The 22,900-nt window shown below is 39.8% G+C and overlaps 1 protein-coding gene across 9 annotated transcripts in view; it reads right to left on the bottom strand.

Moving 5' to 3' along the window:
* USP28 (ubiquitin specific peptidase 28) overlaps positions 1 to 20,603 on the bottom strand; it is a 56,974-nt gene extending 36,371 nt beyond the window's left edge. Inside the window, exons 1-6 of one of the 9 annotated variants that reach the window (XM_032640430.1) lie at positions 20,382 to 20,503; positions 10,361 to 10,422; positions 10,129 to 10,192; positions 8,924 to 9,016; positions 7,140 to 7,217; positions 6,000 to 6,129 (exon numbers count right to left, since the gene is read on the bottom strand). In XM_032640430.1, the coding sequence (XP_032496321.1) occupies positions 6,000 to 6,129; positions 7,140 to 7,208 (199 nt within the window). In that variant the 5' untranslated portion in view covers positions 7,209 to 7,217; positions 8,924 to 9,016; positions 10,129 to 10,192; positions 10,361 to 10,422; positions 20,382 to 20,503. Of the gene's footprint in view, positions 1 to 5,999; positions 6,130 to 7,139; positions 7,218 to 8,923; positions 9,017 to 10,128; positions 10,193 to 10,360; positions 10,423 to 19,688; positions 19,710 to 20,381 lie in introns of those variants that run through there. The other 8 variants (XM_032640431.1, XM_032640433.1, XM_032640432.1 and 5 more) reach the window with 8 other exon arrangements.
* Positions 20,604 to 22,900: the final 2,297 nt, after the last annotated feature.

The following is a 22,900-nucleotide window of genomic DNA, read 5'->3' as shown; positions in this document are numbered from 1 at the left end:
AAAGATGTAAAAAAAAAATAAGAGATGGTTAGATAAAAGATCAATGAACAAAAGTTGAATGAATGTCTATATATGAGCAATGAAATACTTAATTTATAAAGAAAAAAACCACAAAGAACACAAAACAAAAAATCAAGACCTTGTGCTACTGGCATAAGAACTAACATATGGATCGATGGAACAGAATGAGTGGGACTGAACTGACAGTCCAGGAATAAACCTCACAGTTATAGTCAACTGATTTTCAACACAGGTACCAAGACAATTCAATAGGGAAAGAGTGGCTTTTAACCCCTCCTTCACATCATTTACAAAAATGAACTCAAAGGTGGATCAAAGCCCTCAAGATAAGAGCTAAAACTACAAAACTCTTAGAAGTAAACAGGTATAACTTCATGACCTTGGATTAGACAATGGCATCTTCGAGATGACAATCAAAGCACAAGCAGTGAAAGAAAAGATTGGTAAATCTGACATCATCAAATAAAAATCTTTGGGCTTCAAAGGACACCATCAGGATAGTGAAACGACAGCCCACAGAATGAAAGAAAAATTTTGCAAATCATGTATCTAGTAAGGAACCTATATACAGAATACATAAACTCCTGCAACTGAATAATAAAAAGACAAACAGCCCAACTTTAAAAATAGGAAAAGAATTTCATTAGACATTTCTCCAAAGAAGACACACAAATGGCCAATAAGCACATGAAAAGATGCTCCACATCATTAGCCATTAAGGAAATGCAAATCAAAACCACGAGATTATCATTTCACACCCACTTGGATGGCTAAATAACAAATGTTGGTGAAGATGTAGAGAAGTTAGAACCCTGTGTAGTGCTGGTGGGAATGTAAAATGGTGCAGCTGTTGTGGAAGTTAGAAGAATGGAGGCCGGCAGTTCTTCAAAAAGTTAAACATAAAAAGTTTCATGACATTGATTTCTTGGATATGACACCAAAAGCACCGACAAACAAAGACAAAAATCAACAAATGGGACTAAATCAAACTTAAAAACTTTAAAGCATGAAAGGACACAATCAACAGAGTCAAAAGGCAACCTACGGAATGGGAAAAAATAATTGCCAATCATGTATCTGATAAAGGGTTAATATCCAGAGTATATAAAGAACTGCTACAACCCAACAACAACAAAAAATCAACCAATCTGATTTTAAAATGGGCACAAGGCTTGAAGAGACATTTCTCCAAAGATGATATAATATGGATAACAGACATATGAAAACATGCTCAATGTCACTAATCATCAGAGAAAATGCAAATTAAAACCACTATGTGATAATGCCTCACATCCATTAGAATGGCTATCAAAAAAACAAAAACCGGGCTTCCCTGGTGGCACAGTGGTTGAGGGTCCGCCTGCCGATGCGGGGGACACGGGTTCGTGCCCCGGTCCGGGAGGACCCCACATGCCGCGGAGCGTCTGGGCCCGTGGGCCATGGCCGCTGGGCCTGCGCGTCCGGAGCCTGTGCTCCGCAACGGGAGGGGCCACAACAGCGAGAGGCCCGCCTACCGCAAAAAAAAAAAAAAAAAAACAAAAACCAGAAAATAACAAGTATTGGCGAGGATATGGAGAAATTGGAACCCTTTTGCACTGTTGGCAGGATTATAAAATAGTGCAAATGCTATGGGAAACAGTGTGGAGGTTCCCACACTTTTTAAAAAATTAAAAGTAGAACTACCACATCATCAAGCAATCTCACTTCAGGGAATATATCCAAAATGAAAAACCAGGGTCTCAAAGAGCTGTTTGCACATCCACGTTCAAATGGCACTATTCACAAAAGCCAAGAGGTGGAAGCAACCCAAATATCCATTGATGGATAAATGGATAAACAAAATTTGGTATATACATACAATGGAGTATTATTCAACCTTAAATAGGAAGGAAATTCTAACGTGCTACAATCTGAATGAACTTTGAAGACATTATGCTAAGTGAAATAAGCCAGCTACTAAAGAACAAATACTGTATGTTTCCACTTATATAAGGTACTTAGAGTAGTCAAAATCATAGAAAACAGAAAGTAGAATGGTGGTTGCTAGGAGCTGGGGGATGGGGTAATGGGGAGTTACTGTTTAATGGGTAGAGAGTTTCAGTCCTGCAAGACAAAAAAAAGAGTTCTGGAGATGAATGGTGGTGATGGTTGTACAATGACATGAATGTACATAATACCACTGACCTTAAAGATGGTTATGATAGTAACTTTTATGTGATGTGTATTTTACCATAATTTAAAAAATTGAAAAGAAAAAAAAAGGAAATCCTGTCACATGCCATTGCATGGATGAACATTGAGGACATTATGTTAGATGAAATAAGCTAGTCACAAAAAAATAAATCCTGTATGATTCCACTTATATGAGGTACCTAAGGTAGTCAAATTCACAGAAACAGAAAGCAGAAGGCTGTTACTGCGGGCGGGGAGGGAGAAAAGGGTTGTTTAATGGGAATAAAGTTTCAGATTTATAAGATGAAAAAGTTCTAGAGATCTTTTATACAATAATGTGAATATACTTAACACTACTGAACTGTACACTTAAAAATGGTTAAACTGTACACTTAAAAATGTGGGACTTCCCTAGCGGTCCAGTGGTTAAGACTCTGCTTCCACTGAAGCGGGCAGGGTTCAATCCCTGCTCAGGGAACTAAGACCCAGCATGCCACGTGGTGTGGCCAATACACAAATAAATAAATTAAAATTGATGTCCCCCCAAAAAATATCCATGACGAAAAAAAATTTTTTAAAGATTAAAATGTAAATCTTATTTACATTTTAACTACAATTAAACTTAATTTAACTACAATTAACTACAATTAAAAAAAAGAATTCCAACTAATAAATTATTAAGCAATGATAGATAAAATATTACCATTTTGAAATCTCCAATAAAATAAAGAATCTAAGCAATAATCACCAACGGTGGCTGGAAATACTAGGTGGGGAATTTTATGATAAATTAATCAAACTAACAATCTGAACACACTAACAATTTTAACAACACAAAAAGACGGGGACCAGACATTATTTACCTCTTGATACAACAAAATAGAAGAAATACACACACCACTACCTATGACTTTGTCATGCCAGATAAGCATCTAAATTAATAGGAAAGACAGAGAACATAAAAATCCACTAAAGGATACCACAGGAATGCAATCATGTGGTATCATGCAAATGCTGTCAAATAAAATCCTGAAACAAAGGACTTTATTTCTGCAAACATTAAACTGCAAGAAAAAAAGAGAGGGGGACTATATAGATAAAAGGGATCTTAAAAAACATTTCAAGCACACTTTAATGTTTTCATTTTATGTGGATCATTATTCTCACAAACCAATTACAAACATATTGTTAGTGAGACAATCAGGGAAATTTCTACACTGGTATTTGATGAGATTAAGAAATTGTTATTAATTTTTAAGTGTGATAATATTGTTGTAGTTATGAAAAAAGAGTCCTGCTTTAGATTTTTTTTTTTAAGTTAAACACAGAATTGTTATATGACCTAGCAATTCCACTCCTAGGTATATATCCCAAAGAATTAAAAACAGATACTCAATGAAATAGAATGGAAACCATGAAAATCTGATATAACACAGAGCTAATACTGTAAATCAGTGGGTAAGTATAGCCTTTTCAATAAAAGGTCCTGAGCCAACTGAATAGCTGGAGGAAGTGAGGGGGTGGATCGAACTATGTTTCTATCTTATGCCTTACCAAGATAATCCATTTCAGATGAATTAAAGATTTAAATGTGAAAAGCAAAACATTACAATTTTAGAAGAAAATATAACAGAATATACTATAACTTCACAGTATAGGAGTTCTTAAACAAAAAACACAAACCATAGCAGAAGATTAATAAATGAAAGCTATTTGTTAGTTCATCACCATAGTGTAAAAACACAAGTCATCAACAAGGAGAAGATATCTGCAACACCCAAGTCCAGAAAAATGGGTTAATATCAAGAATATAAGGTCATTATCAATAAGAATATCAAGTATCAATAAAAAGAGGCAAACAAACAGAAAAACCAGCAGAAGACACGAAAAGAAACTTCACATGAGGAAACATGAATGGTCAAAAGGGAAAAGATGTTCAATCTCATTATTTAATTTTTAAAAATTCTAATTAAAAACAAGATTATCATTTCATATCAAAAAGACAGGCAACAATTTTACAATCTAACAAATTTGAGAGCAAGAGTTACTCTCAAACCCTGTTAGTGGGAGTATAAATATGTAAAAAAAATCACTTTGGGGACTTCCCTGGTGGCACAGTGGCTAAGACTCCGCACTCCCAATGCAGGGGGTTCGATCCCTGGCCAGGGAAACAGATCCCACACGCATGCCGCAACTAAGAGGTCGCATGCCACAACTAACTAAGGAGCCCGCCTGCCGCAACTAAAGGAGCCCATGGGCTGCAACTAAGGAGCCTACATGCCGCGACTAAGACACAGCACAACCAAATAAATAAATAAATATTTTTTTTAAAAAATCACTTTGGAAAATGTCACTAATAATAGCTACTAAGTTGAAGATGAGCACATCTTAATACTCACCAATTACACTGCTAGGCATATACACTAAAGAAACTCTTGCATACATGCACAAGAAACATAAATCAAAAAAGCTCACAGCAGCCTTGTTTACAACAGCAAAAAAAATTCAAAGCAACCCCAAAGTCAATCAACAAATATATCAATTCTGTTGTATATTCAGACCAAGAAATACTACACATCAGTCAAAAGAAATAACTACAGGTACAACCAACATGGATGCGTCTCAAAAAGAAAAATGTGGATTGAAAAAGTCACTACGTGCACCGAAAGACGTATACAAGAATATTCACAGCAGCATTATTCAGAATAGTTCAAAATTGCCAACGGCTCAAATATCCATTAACACCACCTTGCGCAGCTGATAGATCCCTCCTCCTGGAAGCCTCTTTGGCCTTCATAGCACCACTCTCCTGGTCTTCCTCCTACTCCCCTGCCCCCCGCCCAGATATCTCAACACTGGAAGATCTACTGCTGAGTCACTGAACCTTCCCTGCTTTCTATACCCACTCCCTTGGAGAGCTCATCCCTTCTCATAACTTTAGGTACCATTTACAGGTTTATGATTCCAGGTTTTATCCACCTCCAGTCCAGATCTCTCCCTTGAACTGCACACTTGGACCTCCACTGCCTTTTTCATACTCCACCTGGATGTCTAACAGGCATCTCAAACTTAATATTGCCAAAACCGATCTCCTCATTTTCCACCCCAAATCTGCTCCATCTGCAATTATTCCCATGTCAGTTAAGTGCAACTCCATCCTTTCAGCTCCTTAGGAAACAAACCTGGAGTCATCTTTAACCCCTCTCTCTTTCACAACCCTCAGATCCTTTGTAAGCAAATCCTGTAGAGCAAGCACTTGTCACCCTTCCACTACTGCATCCTGGCCCACACCACCTTCATCTGCAACAGCTTCCTGAGTCGTCCTGGGCTCCCTGCTCTGCCCCATGCTCGCTACTCCCTCCCACACATTCTGTTCTCAACAGAGCAGCCAGAATGATCTTTAGCCAAAGGAAACCCGTTTACAGCATTCCTCTGCACCAAACTCTCCAATGGCTAGTCCTCTTAAGTCAGAGTAAATGCCAAGCAGCTATGAAGGCTCCGCAAGATCTGCCTCCCATTTGTTCCCTCAATGGCCTCATCTCTCACAGGGCAGTAATTCCTGTTTCTTTTGTTCATCTCCAGTGCCTAAAAGAGGGCTTGGCACATAATAGGGGTTCATTAAATAAGTGCCGAATGAATGGAACCATTTAAGCGCTGAGAACTGTGCCTGGCGCCTAGTAATGGCTCAGTAATGAGCCATTATTACTACTATTTCCGAAGGGTTGATGTGATGGAAAGGACACTCACGTAAACTCATCTCTTACTCTCCGCTAGTTCAGAGCGGGACCAAGCCAGGATATACCTACTTGCTAATTCTTTGTTGGCAGCACTGCCCGCTACTTCAGATGGTTCTGTAGCAGCAGTCTCCTGGCTGGGCTCTTTAACTCTTTCATCAGTGAGAAGGCTGACTGCCTGGGTGATGTCACCATTACTGGCCTGAGGGGAGGAAAAATATAGAAATTTCAAAAGTAAAGCATCACAGCATTTAAAATAGGCAGCAAGTTAGTCTGGGGGTTATAACTCTTACTACCCTGGTGACATACTGAATAAGTCTAGGCATAATTCTAGGGTATAAAGGAGGAAACAGAGTACAGTGGAGGATAGTAGGTCTATTATGCTTAAAGCACTGCCATTAAACTCCTAGCTACAGGAAGGGAGTTGCCATGCTCTGATTTCCCACAACATGCAAACGAGAATGGAATCTCCCTGCTTTGCATACTGTGCCGCCTGACCGCACAGAACAGCTACGGCATGATGTATCAAGAAGGGGGCTGGCGATTAACACAGAGATTCTAAGTGAAGTCAGCCCCTACGGTAAAGGTGCCAAACAGTTACCACATTCTACAGTGATGAAGTGATGACCACGCTTCTATTTCATTTTAACTTTTTAAACTTTTCTTAGGAAAAAATTCTAACATACACAACAGGAGAGGGAATGTATAATTGAACCCCATGTGCCCATCACTCGGCTTCGATAATTACCGAGCCCTGGTCAGTCTTATTTTACCTATTCTGCCTCTCCTCCCCCAGATACTCTGAAGCAAACTCACTAAGTGTCTTATCATCTCATCAGTCAACGTTTCAGAATGTATCTTTTTTAAAAAATATAACCCATAATGCTATCCTCACACAAATAACCAGTTCAAATTTCCCTGACTCAAATACTTTTTAGTTCGAATCAGGATCCACAAAAGGTCCATACGGTGCAGTTAGTTGATAGGTACCTTAAATCTCTGTAGGTCTCCCCCCGCACTATGAGTCTCTCCCCTCCTCAACTTTTTCCTGCTCTTATAATTTGCATGTTGAAGATACTGGGTCATTTGACCTTTAGAACTTCCGTCCTATACGTATGCACATTCATCTTGGCATAGATATAGCTTGAACTGACATAACTATGATATGAACAACAGTTTTAAAACCTGTTGAATAGAGGCCTTGAGACTAACCTTCAGAGCTTCGTGAAGAAAAGAAGGGTCCTGAATGCCTGTGATCTCCCTCAGTTGATTTAACAGCATTTGGCAGCTCTGTATTTGAGAAACAGAAAGAACACACACACGTGTCAATCGGAAAGTAAACCTGGACACATTTAAAGAATAGACACCAGCATCTTGGGTAAACAGGCTTGAGACTTGCATTGTTTACTTTAAAAAACCAACAAGCTCCAAGGAACAAGGTACTTGACTGTCAGACACATTCTGAAATGCCAAATGTATTGCTCTTTCTAAAGCTTAATCATGGAAAATGCTTTTGGCATTTTTGGACGAAACATGAGTAAATAGCAAAACTACAAATACATAAAACATTTAAATGTAATATTCCAGCTTTAATGGACGCTTCAAGTGCCTCAGGTTTCTCTCTGTGAGCAGTATGTAAGTAGGTCATTATAAGGAGTCCAGGGAATTTGCATGGATGTGAAGATGTGCTATTTTAAGCTTCACTGCACATGCCATTTGCGTGTGTCATTTTTCACTGACATTAAGTTTCCAATCATGTAATTAACAAATGATACCACCAATGTCATATTTGAAACTTTAGGTTTGATTGCTTAAAAAAATGTATAGATAAAGCTAGAATTTTCTGAATTATAAATACAATTGCAGAGGGAATAAAGTACGGAATGTTTTCTCTTCATTAATCTGAATCATGGAAAAACCTTTCTTATTAACTTCCAGCTACAAGATCAGTTTATAACCCTTTTCAGCCTTAAAGTCTTCAACTGACAAGTTAACACAAAACACCTATTTACAAGTAAGCTTTTCAACAATTTAAACAATTGGCTGGCCCAAGTGAAGACACAGTGATCTTACAGATGAATACTGAAAACGAAATAGCTCAAATTTAATCCAGCGAGAAGAAATCTAATTTATTCTTAACATTGTACTAGAATGAAGCCCCAATTCAATACTTGATGCTTGACCATTAACTGTCTTTCAGTTAGTACTATGTCTCCAAGAGGCAGTAGGCAGTCTAGTTCACTGCCAGCTGTAACAGAAACAGTATCCTCTGTTCTTCAACAGCTGAGGGCCCAATGCAACACTCAAGCGGCACACCACTAGAAATAATGAACTGAAACACCCCTGTACAGTCCTTGGAAAAGCATCAACAGTCTTTCTGTTCCAGTCACAGGTCATCGTCATAGGCTAGAAATGGAACCCTACCCTGCTGAGCCCAGCAGCCGTGGAGGCTGTGAGTCTGTCAAAGGCAGTCACCGCCTGGGCACTGCTAGAGTGACTCTCACACTAAGAGGTATCCAGATTTAACCTTGGAAAACACTGAAAACACAGCATATGATTTTTAGAAAAATAAAGTATTAAAAAGTTTATTTCCAAACAAATTCTAATTCCACTGATCGTATTGTGTAAGTGTGTGAATCTATATAGGTCAATCATAACCAATTTTCTAAAAAATCCAAATCAATGTACCCAAAAAAGGGTGGAATAAAAGGATGAGGAAATGGGTAGCATATCAGCCCTGAACTGGAACCAAGAAGGTAAGAGTGGATAGACAATCACATCTTCACCTCAAATTACTCTGTGTACCAACTGATGCAGGAGTCACAGAAGACAATCCCAGTTAAAATAATAGCTCACACCCACTGCTTACTTTTAGCCAGGTGCTGTTCAAAACACTTCATATGTATTAACTCATTTAACCCTCATAACAAACCTGTGAGATAGACACTGCGCCCATTTGACAGAAAACTGAGGCATAGAGATGTTAAGTAACTTACACAAAGTTATTGCTAGTAAGGGGTGGAGCTGGGATTTGACCCCAGGCTGCCTGACTCCAGAGTCTGCACTCTAACCTCTATGCCATGCTGTATCTGAGAAAACAAAGAAAACAGGCAAGAATACCTATTTAATGCAAAACAATGCAAACATTTTATTCTTATATTTTGACCTTGATCTCTGCATCTTAACAAGTTTCCTATTTTAGCTGCCCTTATATAATCACAATTTTGATTACTTAGTAGTACAATCAGTTCCAAATAAGCTATCATCAGGAAGTAGAGAGGTAAACACTATAATGGACGGAATCTAAAGTGCCATCAGTTATAAAAAGCACATTATGCACCACCAAAGACAAAAACGGCTGCCACTTAAATGCCTTCATGACAGTGCAGTGTGACGAAGTCCTTCGTGACAGTCCTAGGAGACACATGAATTGGTCACATCAGCTTCTTGTAGCTCCAAAATGTCTCATTTATATTGAGAAATAGAGCAATTCACCCTACTCCCAGGTGCACTGCCTGGCATGCAACAGACAATGCTTTGGCATATTTCTCAACAAAAACAAAAAAAAGCTTAAAACACCTATAGTATCTTCCTTTCTGAGGTCCCATAATGCACTTGATTGTAGCTTTGCAAGAAAATTTGAAACTGCAATCATTCCTCCAATGACAAATATTTTACTTCACATGAAATCAAATCTGTACCCTGCTGTTCTATTTCTATGCCTTTCTTCATAGTTTTTTTGATCTTTTTAAAGCCCTTTTAAATGGCAAGTAAACTAACCGTGCGGTACCAAGAGTGCATATAACCCGACTGCCATGACGGCAGGAACAGCTATGCCTAAGCCCACACATGTGCAGACTATGGTAACTACACCACATGTGCTGCTTGGGTGATAGTAAACGTAAGGACCATCTCAATTTCAGAGATCTCAGAATGCCAAATAAATGCTAATCAATGAAATACGGTATGGAAATGATAAATAATTTACTAACCATTACATTTGGCTGTGGGTTAAAGTCCCACTCCTCTGTCTCCACTTCGTAACAAACAGGTAGCAGTGGACATTAACACATCTAGAATAATACACTCAGGAAAGGAAAATAAACTCTTTGTACCCCTTTTTTAAAAGCTATTGGGCAGAGATGACAGCTACATAAAATCATTTTGTACAGTGTCAAGAACGACATTATATTCATCTTACCTCCTTCAAGAACTCTGGTCCCTCACTATCCTCTCCCTTTCCCATGTTGAGGGAACGAATGAGCCTGCAAAGGAATAGGACTTACTGGCTTTACCTGGTATTTCTCACCATGTGGTTTCCTAACTGTTCTAAGTGAAATCCCTGCCTCTGTAAAGGCAAGAATCACACAACACACTAGCTCAATTGAATTAGCCATGGGACAGGGCTACTAACAACTGTCACTAACACTTACGGAACGCCTTTCCGTCAGGAACCTTAGATGCCTCACACACACACGAAATCCTCGGAACAACCCTAAAAAAGTTAAGAATCATTATCTTCATTGTGCAAATTAGAAAACTAAGGTTTACAAAACCTATTTTGTCATCAAGTGTCTTGAATTAAAAGATTAATCAAAAATAACTATTAAGAGTCTGAATAACAAGTTTCACAAGGATTAAGCTATGCTAGTGATACACATGAACAACTGCTATGACATGACTCAGTCTTATAAATATTTAGGTAAACCTAAATTCTCACACAGACAACGCAATCAGTACTATACATGACATGTTAATTTTACCACAACAGACAAGCTAAGTCATTAGGATCCTACGGTATTACTAACTCACAGTTTCTTCTGGAACTTCACAGGAAGCTGATTTAAATATTAACTTCACCCTAACTATGATGCTACATATAAAGTACACACCCAACATGAGACAAGAGAAAGCCTGTGCTCCAGTCATAATGAGGTCAAATAACTGGCAAGAGCCAACATGTTTGCACTTCCCTATAGCTAAATACACATTATTTTCATAAAACAAAGAGTACTCTCTTTTCTTGCCCAGGGGCAGTGAAAAAAGACAGGCACACGGAAATCTCTAGAAAGAAGGAACTCAAGCTTTCCGACCTCAACTACTCTGTGGTTTTGGTGCAAAACTTCTCAGGACTGAGGTTTTCTTAAAGCAAAGACAATAACTCACCTTATAGTAAGCAATAAACAGGATTAGTCACCCAGTAAAACATTAAACTATGAAGTTTTTTAGTCCTAATCCCACTGCAACTAAATTAAAATCTTTGATCAGCAAATTAGTGAGATTACTAATCTCACAATCTTCAAATACCCAGTTTAGCACTGTGATGCTATATTATTTCTTTTTTATAGTTATTTCTTATTATAATTTCTAGATTATTCCATTCCTTCAAACAGGGATGCTATTTTCATCATTCTCATGCACACATTTCCTGATCTCAACGGTCTCTTTTTACAAAGCCATTTCTAAATTTAAAACTAAGTACATAATTGATAAATGTTACTTTACTCCAAAGAACTACCAAGGTGTGCCTAATAAAATTCCCTCCAAAGTTAAAGACCTAGTTTTCTAATTTTAAAATAAAACTTTAATACCCAAGGAAAGCAAAGGAATAACTTTAGGAGTCAAAGAAAATATACAGCAGCAACTCCAGAAACCCAACCTATACAACAGGGTCTTAACAACACAGTCTGAGACTGCCACTAACCTTTCCAACTTCCACGAAACAAGGAACAAGTCCACAAAAGCCCTGGTATTTTTTCAGTTTTTCTCCCAGCAACAACTCCATGTTGGTCCAATTTACTCATAACGTAGAAATCTAAAGTGCCTTATGACTCTACAATTGACAAATAGCATTTTTTTAGTGGATGAAACTAAATCCCCCGAAATGGGCTACTTGATAACTTATTTTAATGGTGCAAAAATTAGGTACGTGATGAAAATCACTGTTTCAGTTCATCAACTGGCTTAAAGTTTTTAAAAAGCATTAAAAGTTTTTAAAAGTTAGCTAATTCTAAATGGTATAGTGGGGTTTAAACTAAAATTAAAAGCAAGAAAAAAAAGAACTAATCATTATTTACTCAAATTTTTTCATCTCTTATTTTTTTTTCACATTCACTGAGTAGGAAATTCTAACAGCACAAAAAGATATAAAATGAAAGGGAATTTTCCCTCTTCCTCCCATCCAGTCCCATTTCCCAGGAGTAATCACTATTAATAGTTTCTTACATATCTTTCCAGAAATGGTCTACGCACACAAATATATTCTTTCATACTATACATCATGTCTTGTACCTTGTTTTTTTACTTTTGAATACATTAAGACAATATTTTTTTCACTTCTTTAAATACATATGTGCCCCAACTAAATACAAGAAACGAGGCCAGGAAACTGTTACAATAAGGTCTTATGAAATGTATCTTCAAATATTAAAGAAAATGCCATTCAGCAATCTACTGCTAAGGTTTATTGAGAAACTAAGAAAATATGGGAAAAGATATAAGAAATCAAGTTTACATGGTTATAGTTTTAGAAATCTAACAGTAAAGTTTTAAGTTATTATTAGATGGGCCTCAGTGTGTAGTTTCCATCCTCAGTGTGTAGTAAATAACAGGGATCAGAGAGGTGATGTGGGATTGGATTATGAAGGGTTCTAAATGTCAGGATGAGTTTAGACTTGATCTAATGAACAATAAAAAATTATTACAGGTTCCTCAGCAGGGAAGAAATATGAGGGGTAAAAAAGGTACTTTAAGGGGATTCACCTAGCACATGTGAACAACTAGTTTAAAGTGGGATGAGACTAGGGAAAGAAAGCTTAACCATGAGTTATAGGGGTACTGAATAAACCAAGTGTGATGACAGAGATAGGAAGCTGGCAGGAGAAATGGAAAGGTAGAGTATACTCTGCACATCTCAAAGAATGAAGAAATAAAGCTTAGCCAAATATTTGAAAATGGATGCCTAAGAAAACGTGATTGATGAAGACATGAAAGGAAACCAGTAAAAACCAACCAATGTAATATGCCACACTAACAGAATGAAGGGGATAAAAACACAGTTATCTTGGTCGATGCAGAAAAAATCCAACACCCTTTGATGATAAAAACAATCAGGAAACTAGGAAGAGAAGGTCATTTCCTTAACATGATAAAGAGCCTTTATTTAAAAAAACTCGCAGGTAACATCATTCACAATGGTGAAAGACTGAAAGAGTTCCCCCTAAAATCAGTATGAATACAAAGAAGCCCACTTTCACCAATGTTATTCAACATTACACTAGAGGTTCTAGCCAGAGCAATTAGGCAAGAAAAATAAATAAAAGACACCCATACTGGAAAGGAGAAAGTAAAACTATCTCTATTCACAGATGACATGATATGTAAAATCCCAGAGAATCCACAAAAAAGTCACTAGAGCTAATAAATAAATTCAGCAAAGTTGCAGAGTACAGGATCAATGGGCAAAAATCAGTTGTGTTTCTACACAGCAGCAATGAACAATCTGAAAAGGAAATTTAGAAAACAATTACACTTACAATAATAACCAAAAGCATAAAATACCTAGGAATAAATTTAACCAAGAAGGTGAAAGACTTGTACACTAAAAACTACGTAACACTGAGAAAGAACTTAAAGGAAACCTTAATAAATGGAAAAACATCCAAGTTCGTGGATTGGAAGACTGTATCAGTCAGAGTTCTCCAGAAAAACAGAACCAATAGGGCACATGTGTGTGTGAGCACATGAAGAGACCCTGTATTCCTAGTTTCCTGTGCGTGTGAATTAAGAAATTTATTATTAGAAATTGGCTCTTGGGATTACGGAGGCTGAGAAGTCCCAAGATCTGCAGTTGGCAAGCTGGAGAACCAGCCAAGGGTGTCATTCCAGTCAGATCTGGAAAGCCTGAAAACCAGGAGAGCTGATGATATAAGTTCCAGTCTGAGGGCAGGAGAAGACCTGCACCCAGTCAGGTGGGTAAAGTTTCCTCTTATTCAGCCTTTTTGTTCTATTCAGGTTTTCAACTGAAGGGGTAAGGCCCACAGACACTAGGGAGGGCAATCAGCTTTACTCAGCCTACCAATTCAAACGCTGATGTCATCCAGAAGCACCCTCGAAGACATACCCAGAATAATGTTTGACTAAATGTCTGGGCACCTTCTGGTCTAGTCAAGCTGACACATAAAACTAATCATTACAAAGATTTAATATTGTTAAGATATCAATACTACCCAAAGTGATCTACAAATTCAGTGTAACCCCTATCAAAATTCCAATGACCTTTTTTGCAGAAATGGAAAAGCTGATCCTCAAATTCATATGGAATTTCAATGGACCCTGAAGAGCCAAAACAATACTGAAAAAGAACAATGTTAGAGGACTCACACTTTAAGATTTCAAAACCTACTACAAAACTACAGTAATCGTGACAGTGTAGTACTGGCATAAGGACAGGCAATATGGACAAATGAATAAGAAGTGGGAGTCCAGAAAAAAACTATACATCTATGGTCAACTGATTCTTGACAAGGGTGTCAAAACCATTTGATGGGGAAAAAAATATTCTCTTCAAAAAATGGTACTGGGGGTGCTGTAGGGATAAGATTGATGGTGTTTAAGAGTACAAACTTGTAACAAGTACTAAAATAGTCACAGAGATTTAATGTACAGTTTATTGAATGTAGACAATAATATTGCACTATAAGTATGTCATATGATAAATATCATTACAGGAGCAAACATCTGATAATATACAAATTTTCCGAAGTAACATGATGTACACCTTAAATTTACACACACCACAAACAAAAATCGTGCTAGGACAACTAGATATCCATTTCCAAAAGAGTAAAGTTTGACCCCTACTTCACACAATATTCAAAAACTTACTCAAAATGGATTAACAACCTAAATATAAGAGCTAAAACTATAAAACTCTTAGAAGAAAGTTAAAGGTAAATCTTCATTATCTTGAATTTGGCAATGGATTCTTTTTATATTATACCAAAAGCACAAGCAACAGAAGAAAAAACAGGTAAGTGGCACTTCGTCAAAATTAAAAACTTTTGTGCATCCAAGGACGTTATCAAGAAAGTGAAATGACAACCTACAGGATGGGAGAAAATATTTTCAAATCATAAATCTGATGAGGGTCTAGCACCCAGATTATATTAAAATTCTTACAATTCAAACCACCAAAGACAAACAAACCCAATTCAAAAATGAGCAGAGGACCTGAACAGCCATTTCTCCAAAGAAGAGATGCAAATGGCCAATAAGCATAAGAAAAGATGCTTAACAACACTAGCCATTAGGAAAATGCAAATCAAAACTAAATGAGGAAGTGAGAGAGTGGCATGGACTTATATATACTACCAAATGTAAAATAGATAGCTAGTGGGAAGCAGCCACATAGCACAGGGAGATCAGCTCAGTGCTTTGTGTCCACCTAGAGGGGTGGGGGTAGGGAGACACAAGAGGGAGGAGATATGGGGATATATGTATATGTACAGAGCTGATTCACTTTGTTATAAACCAGAAGCTAACACACCATTGTAAAGCAATTATACTCCAATAAAGATGTTAAAAAAAAAAAGCAAAAATGGACAATAACAAGTGTTTGGGGAGGATGTGGAGAAACTGGAACCCTTGTGCGTTGCTGGTGGGAATGTAAAACGGTACAGCTGCTGTGTAAAAGTGTGGCAGTTCCTCAAAACATTAAACATAGAATTACCCTATGATCCAGCAATTCTACTTTTAGGTATATATCCAAAATAATTGGAAGCAGGTACTCAAAATATTCGTACGTGAATGTTCACAGAAGGACTATTCATAAAAAACAAAAGGTGGGAACAACTCAAATGTCCACCAATGGAAAAACAGACAAGACGTAATAGATACATAGAGTTGACTATTAGCCATTATTGAAAGGAATGAAGTACTGATACATGCTATAACTTGGATGAACCTCGAAAACATTAAACTAAGTGAAAGAAGCCAGACACAAAAGGTCACGTACTATACAATTCCATTTACATGAAACATCCAGAACAGGTAAATGCAGAGACAGAAAGCAGACTGGTGTTGCCAGGGGGAGGGGGAATAGGGAGTGACAGCTTAGCGGGTTTTCTTTTGGGGTGTTAAAAACATTTTGGAACTAGACAGAAGTGGTGGTTGTGCAATACTGTGAATATACTAAATGTACACTTTAAAATAGTTAATTTTATATTATATGAATTTATTCAACTGAATAAAAAGGGAAAGCTTTGCACAATCGCGCGCACGCACGTACACACACACACACACACACACACACACACTCACAAGAAGAAAAAAGACACCAGGAAAGTACTAACTTGGGCTGGAATATTGAAAAAGGACATATTTGTTTAGGGCATCTCAAGTTTAACCTGACTACCGACCATCACGCAGAAGCTGCCAGCACCTATTCACGCAGATCTTTAATTTGGCTTTGAATGTCTGGTATTTTGACCTCCCTTTTTATTATAAAGCCTTGATGGTGGAAATAGCACTAAGTAGCCCAGATTCTTAGCACACATTAGCCTCTAGGCAAATTTCAACTTTCTTGAGCATCAATTTCCACACCTGGAAAATAAAGTATACCATAAGCCTTGACAGCACTGGTGTGACTATGAAGTGAAGTAATGCATACAGGAATTGTTACTAAAATGAAAACATGATTTTTAAATGTAAAATATTGTGACCTGCCCATCTAACAAAATTCATCTAGAGGTCGTAGTAAAAATACTGATATCCTAGGAGAAAACTGCCTGTGCCAGGGTTTTGGTTTTAGCACTCACTAGCTGTGTCACTTTGCAAATTCTACTTCCTAGTCGCACTAAATTTTACTTCATAGGGTTGCTACATGGATTCAATGAGAATAAATGTTAAAGTGCTTCATAAACTGTCAAAAAAGTCTGGAAGCAGGACAAGTACAAGCTGGCTACAGCACACCCAAAATTTCTACATTTCTAACAAACTCCTAGGTGATGTGGATGCTGCTGGTCCATGGACCATATTCTGAGTTGCAAGGGAGCAGAAGTCAGTGAAGGTGACTGGGGGGTTAGGTTCGGATAAGGAAGATGTAAGAAAACTTAGGCATGTGAGGAGAGACATCTAAATCAGGATTTCTTAAGCTCAAAATTATTGACATTTTGGGCCAGACAGCTTTTTGTTTAGGGGGGACTACCCTGTACACTGTAGGATGTTTAGCAGCATCCCTGGCTTCTACTGGAGCATTCTCCCCCAGTAGTCACAATCAAAAAGGTCTCTAGACACCAATGATTTAGATTCATCTCTAAGAAATGAAGGGAGAAGGGAAGGGTACCTCTTCCACTGAGAGAAAAAGGGATGCTAAAGAGGGGGGAAAAGAAACCCAAATATGAGACAGAGAGCTCTTAAGGTATCAGCAAGCTCAGTTAAGTAGAAAGGAAGGTTATCTATTTAGAAAGAGTGCAGGGAGGACTGAAAGTTTAAAACATCAGGAAGAGTTCTAGAGAGTAATAGAAAGGATCTGACCCAAAACAATGGGTCCACTGACTAAGAAGTAAGATCAGGGATTTCCTGGGCTCCTTGGAGTCAGAAGTGCCTGGTTTCAATCGTGGCTGTACCACTGACTAGCTTGGTGACCTTCGGCAAATTATTTAACAAGAAAATTTCCTGGAGCTGTCTTAAGTACTGAGATAATATATGTTAAATTCGTAGCACAGAGTGTGGCATACAGTACATGATCAATTAATGTTATCTACTACTATTATCAGCGTCATTATTTTCCTTGAAAAATGTTTCACTTGGCTATTGCTTTAAATTTCTTGGATGAAACAAAATACATGGAAAGATCTTGCCTGGTGAGGTGTTACTTGTCAATGTGTTTTATAAATTTACTAAAAGTACTGTGTGAATAGGAACTGTTTGTAGCTGGAGGCATGAGAGTTGTGGAAGCCAACCAAGCACTGACTTACTGATGTTCCAAAAATCACAATTAATGAGACAAGGTAAAAGAGGGTGTAAAGGGCTTCCCTGGTGGCGCAGTGGTTGAGAGTCTGCCTGCCGACGCAGGGGACACGGGCCCAGCCCCGTCCGGAGCCTGTGCTCCGCAACGGGAGAGGCCACAACAGTGAGAGGCCCGCGTACCGCCAAAAAAAAAAAAAAAAAAAAAAAAGAGGGTGTAAAGCCAAAAAATCAAAAGAAAGCATTAAATTTTCACAGAAACTGACAGGTTTTCACAGGGCTTCAGTTAGCAGAACGTGTGATGAGCCCTGGTTTAGCTGCCAAGGACCACAGGTTTCTAAGAGCCAACCTGACTTCAAGTTGTAAACTACAATAACAGTAAAAATTGCTGCTGGTTTTCATCTAAGTCAAGAATTGATTGAAATAGTACCCTCTTTTAGACTCGAGTACATACTGAGAACATATTTCAAGAGTACTACGTTTTTCTTGCACTCGAATCTTGGACGGCTATAATGGGTTCTGCCTGTTCCATGTACAAATGACCAATAATGGAAGGGAAGCATTCTAGGTTTTAAATAGATTGTCAGGGGAGGAGAGCTCCCCTCAATTACAGCAATTAAAGATCCTTTAAGGGCAATGTAGAATGCTTCAGAGAATTCAAAATAGAGTCCATTCTAACATGAAACTTATGAAGATTAGGAAGAAGATATTAAAACCTTTCCTCTGAGATGTGAAAGGTAATTTCCTCATATAAGACTCCTTCAGCCTAGCCTGCTAACTTCAAGCATTTTACATTAGCAAAAACAAAAAGGGCAAACATTATCAAGCATTCCAAGCTTATCATCTGTCTGTATGGGGCGAATCACTGAGAAGAACAGTAAATGTCATCACTCTGCAGGTTGCCAGGAATCAGGGTCCTCCAGCTAGCCACAGCCACTGGAGTCCCAAATCTTTCCAAAAATAGCTATGACTTATATACAAGTGTTCATCAAACACCTCACATACGAACTCTTAAACAGAGAGTGCTGAGACAATGGTCACCTATCAAACTGCGGCAGAGGTAAATGCAGTTGCTGCTGACCAAAAGGCACATGGTGTCAACCAACGAATTTAAATGACTTGCTCTCCCTTAAAATAGTCTCTTCTCCAAATCAACATGACTGTCTCAAAGCTAAGATTTTCCCACCTGTTTTTAACTCACTGTCCTTAAAACAAACAGAACTGATCTCTGAAACCAAAGAAAATCCTGACTCAGGTTCCAACAGGCATTGGTAAACACCTAACAATTTTTCTATTACAAATCAGCACATGAAACACCATCTGCCTACTTTCATTTTTGAGTCCACGACCCAGAGGTATCTTTTACGACAGGAGTTTAAAAAGTAAGTGCGGTCACTTTACACACTATTGGTCTCCCGAGTGCCTGAAGAGGAAAAACAAAAAGGCATAAAAGGTTTCTCACGTGGAAGTATCTGACAGCTCTGTACTGTAAATATTTTATGAAATTCCTCACTTCCAAACTCGCATTTAAATACTTGGTACAGGATTCCAATTCTGTCTTGAAACAGCTTAGCACTTGACGGGTGACGGGTAGTCTTAAGTTATAACATTCCAAAGTAACATTAGAAGACTTTCTCAAATTGCCCACTTCCCAAGTTTTTTTTCGCACAGACATTAGCCGTTTGATTTTCTCTCAAACCAGTATTCTTTTACTCTCACCACCTTAGCCCAGAAATCCTCGTATTGATTTCAATCTTCTTAGATAATAGAAAAGGGAAAGCATTATCAGCATACCTTGTATTCATCGCGCTGTTCTGTTCCTCCCCCTTCCTTAAAAATCTAGAGTGATGAATGCAGTAATTGGGAAGGCTGCTTTCTGCTTAAAAAAATAGGGCTGTGTGTGGAAGGCATGAAGTGGTAACAAGGACCCCTGGTCTTTCACACGGTGTAGATAAATCCTGGCTTTAACTTAGGTAACTTCGGTCTGCTTTAGACTCTTAGAACAGCACTGCCCTAAAACGGATTCGAAAACAAAAACAAAAAACAAAAACCACCAAAGCTGCCCCTTTCGTAAGTTTCTCACCCTTGGTCGGGGGCCAGGAGCGCTCTTCTTAGAGATCCCTGATGCAGACAGCCCACGTCCAGCCCTTTATATTTGATTTTCCAAATTAGCTAATCTCCCTCTAACTTCAGCCCGTCCCCGAACCCGAAGAGAGTCCTCAATCTCTGCGACCGAGCCTTGCAGAGACTTCACCCTCCTCCTCGAGCCCCGGGGCTCACCCCGGCCGGCGCGCCGCCCTCTCCCCAGCCGGGCCCGGGAGCCCTCCGCAGCCCCCTCCCGCCTGGCCCCGCGCCGGAGCCCCGCAGGCCCGCCCGCCCGCCCGCCCGCCCGCGCCCCGCGCCGCTCCCGCCCCGGCCCCGCACCCCCTACTCCCGCGGGACCCGGAGCCAGCCCCCCCGGCTCCCGCCCGCCGCCGCGGGGCCCACCGAGCCGTGGCGGTCGGCTGCTCCGGCCGCGTCGTCCTGCTGCAGCTCCGCAGTCATGGCCGAGGCGCCGCTCCGCGGGTCACCCGCCTCCCGCCGCCGCGGCCAGCCCAGCCTCGCCGGAGGAGGAGGAGGAAGAGAAGAAGGAGGAGGAGGTGGAGGAGGTGGTCCTGCCTCCGCCCTCCACCCCGCTAGGGCCCCGCCTCCGCCCCGCCGCGCGCCGGCGGCTCAGCCCACACGCTCCGCCCCCGGTCTGCGCGCGCACGCCAAGCGCGCGGCCGAGGGCCGAGCCGCTCTTTACGTGCTCCCGCATACGCTGGGATATGACCCGGCGCCGGTCACGTGACCGAGGCCCCGCCCGCGCCTAACGGTCAGCATCTGCCCCCGAGCGGTGTGTTCTGGGCGGTTGACGCCCAGGAAACGGTGGTGTGGGTTGTTTAACCTGGTTTCTCAAGTCTCCTTCTCTGCCGTCGTCCCTTAAACCTGCTCATTTCTAGGACTCACCACCGGCTCAAGACTCCTCACAGACGAGTTCAGGCTGCTCCCCATTTGGGGAACCTGTCTAGGGACCGCGTAATAGAGGGTTTTCCACCTGGCGGTGGAGCCATTTCCAAGTCCAGTGACACGGAAAATTTATGATCCTGGAGAAAAGGAAAGGCAGAGGCTGAATGGAGTGGTCTGACGGGTAAAGCTAACCAAACGGACCAGTGCCTGGATTCACTGGTGCTCGGGGAAGTGCCCTGACACCGACCTGGGCATGGGGAGCAAGAATTGCCCAGTTTTCCCGTTTTAGATTTTATGGCGTTCAAACTGAAATTTTATAGGGTTTTAAGCCAGATGCTTATGATGGCACATTAAGAGCTAAGGTGTCCTCAATTGGGTCGTGTTTTCAACAATCTGATGGAAATTGTAACTGCTAAACCCTGTCTCACGTTTATTCACATGTATCGCAATGACAATCCACTTGGCACACTTTGGTCCAAATCTGTGTGGAGGCTGGGTAGGGAAGGGCCTCTTTTAGAGGGTAGTGCTTATCTGGTTGCCCCGGTCTAGCCCTTGGGCAGCACCTTCGGTGTGAATTTTATGTGGATGGTGGCCTTTCCTGTGCGCATGGGATGGTGATGTTTCACCTGCAGGCGTTTCTAGTCTGCATGGAAGCGCAACTTGAGGCATAAGGTACAGAGCAGGTGCAGCTCCCATGGGAGACCTGATTATTCTCAGGCGCCCAGACCACGACTGCTGCTACTTCCTTCACCTGGAGATTCAGGGGGTCTCTTTTCCCTGGCAGGTAAACTGGCAGCGTGATCATAATCTTCCACGTTCAGCAGGCTATGTGTTTATGTCTGATGGTTGTAGGACTCTTTATGCTTGTGGCTTTGACTTTTTTTTTTTTTTTTTTCCTCCTGGGTAATCAGAACGTGTGTTCCTGGCCTCAACCTGGGGGTCATAGCAAAATAAGTTGATTTCTCAGTCCACTTTCTTTGCAGCATTGCATACTTCTACATTGTCAGAAAGCTCTATTTCCGTGTGTCTTTACCATGTCTCTGGAGCAACTCGTTTGCCTTTTCACATTGATTTTAGGAAATTGCTTATTTAATGTGTTTAAATGCGGTGGAAACCTATAACTCTTGTTTATGAAAATTTCCTTAAAAGACCTCCAGAGACCTTCTACACCTATATATCTGAAAGAGGTATGCATAGCCATTTTGTAAATACAGGCCCCTGAGTTTTGATTAAGCGTCTTTCTGCTATATGGTTCTAAACAGGGCTCCAGATCTAATAAATTTGTTATAATCTGAGAGCCGTAGATCTGGTAAATCCTCTTAGCCCCCTTGGGTTTAACTACAGCTTGGTCCTGGATGTGGTAATCAGCTAGAGACTCCCTGTCCAACCAGAGTATTTAAGGAATACTCTATGTCATTGCTTGGCCATCAGTTGGCAATCTTCATGGTGATCAAATATAAAAAGTAGCTATCATGGAATGTCACTACAGAAAACCCCTTCTCATTTGTCCTTAAAACCATACTTGAAGGCTCCAGAATAATTGCGTTGTTAGTTGATAATCATTTGAAGACTATTCAGGAAAAAAAGAAATAATAACAAGCAGTAGCAAATAATTGACTTGTTTAAAAAAGGAATCGTTTCCAGAGTATTTTCCCAAAGAGAAAATTTCCTCTCCTGGAAATCTTCTTGTCCCAATGCTAAATTATTTTCTGAGTCAATGAATTTATATTTCTACCTCTGATTTACCTCAATTCCAGAGTATAGTTTGTTTTAATGAAATGATCCCATTTCAGTGTTATTGAATACTGGTGTGGAGCTTGTGTGGGCTAAATGACAATGAAGGGGAAATGTTAGGAAAGGAAAAAAGGGAAAAGAAAGCAGTGTGTACTTATATTTCTTCTCTGCTTCACTCCGTAAATAGTTTTGCCACTGGCTTCAGAGCAACTGGATTTGAAAGCTGATGGCTGAGGCTGACTAACAGGTGTGACTGTTGTTTGAGCTATGGATTCCTTTCCAGG

Source organism: Phocoena sinus, chromosome 8 (genome assembly GCF_008692025.1).
Source record: "Phocoena sinus isolate mPhoSin1 chromosome 8, mPhoSin1.pri, whole genome shotgun sequence".
NCBI lineage: Eukaryota > Metazoa > Chordata > Mammalia > Artiodactyla > Phocoenidae > Phocoena > Phocoena sinus.
Note: the sequence above shows the minus strand (reverse complement) of the source record. Positions and strands in the feature narration are given on the sequence as shown.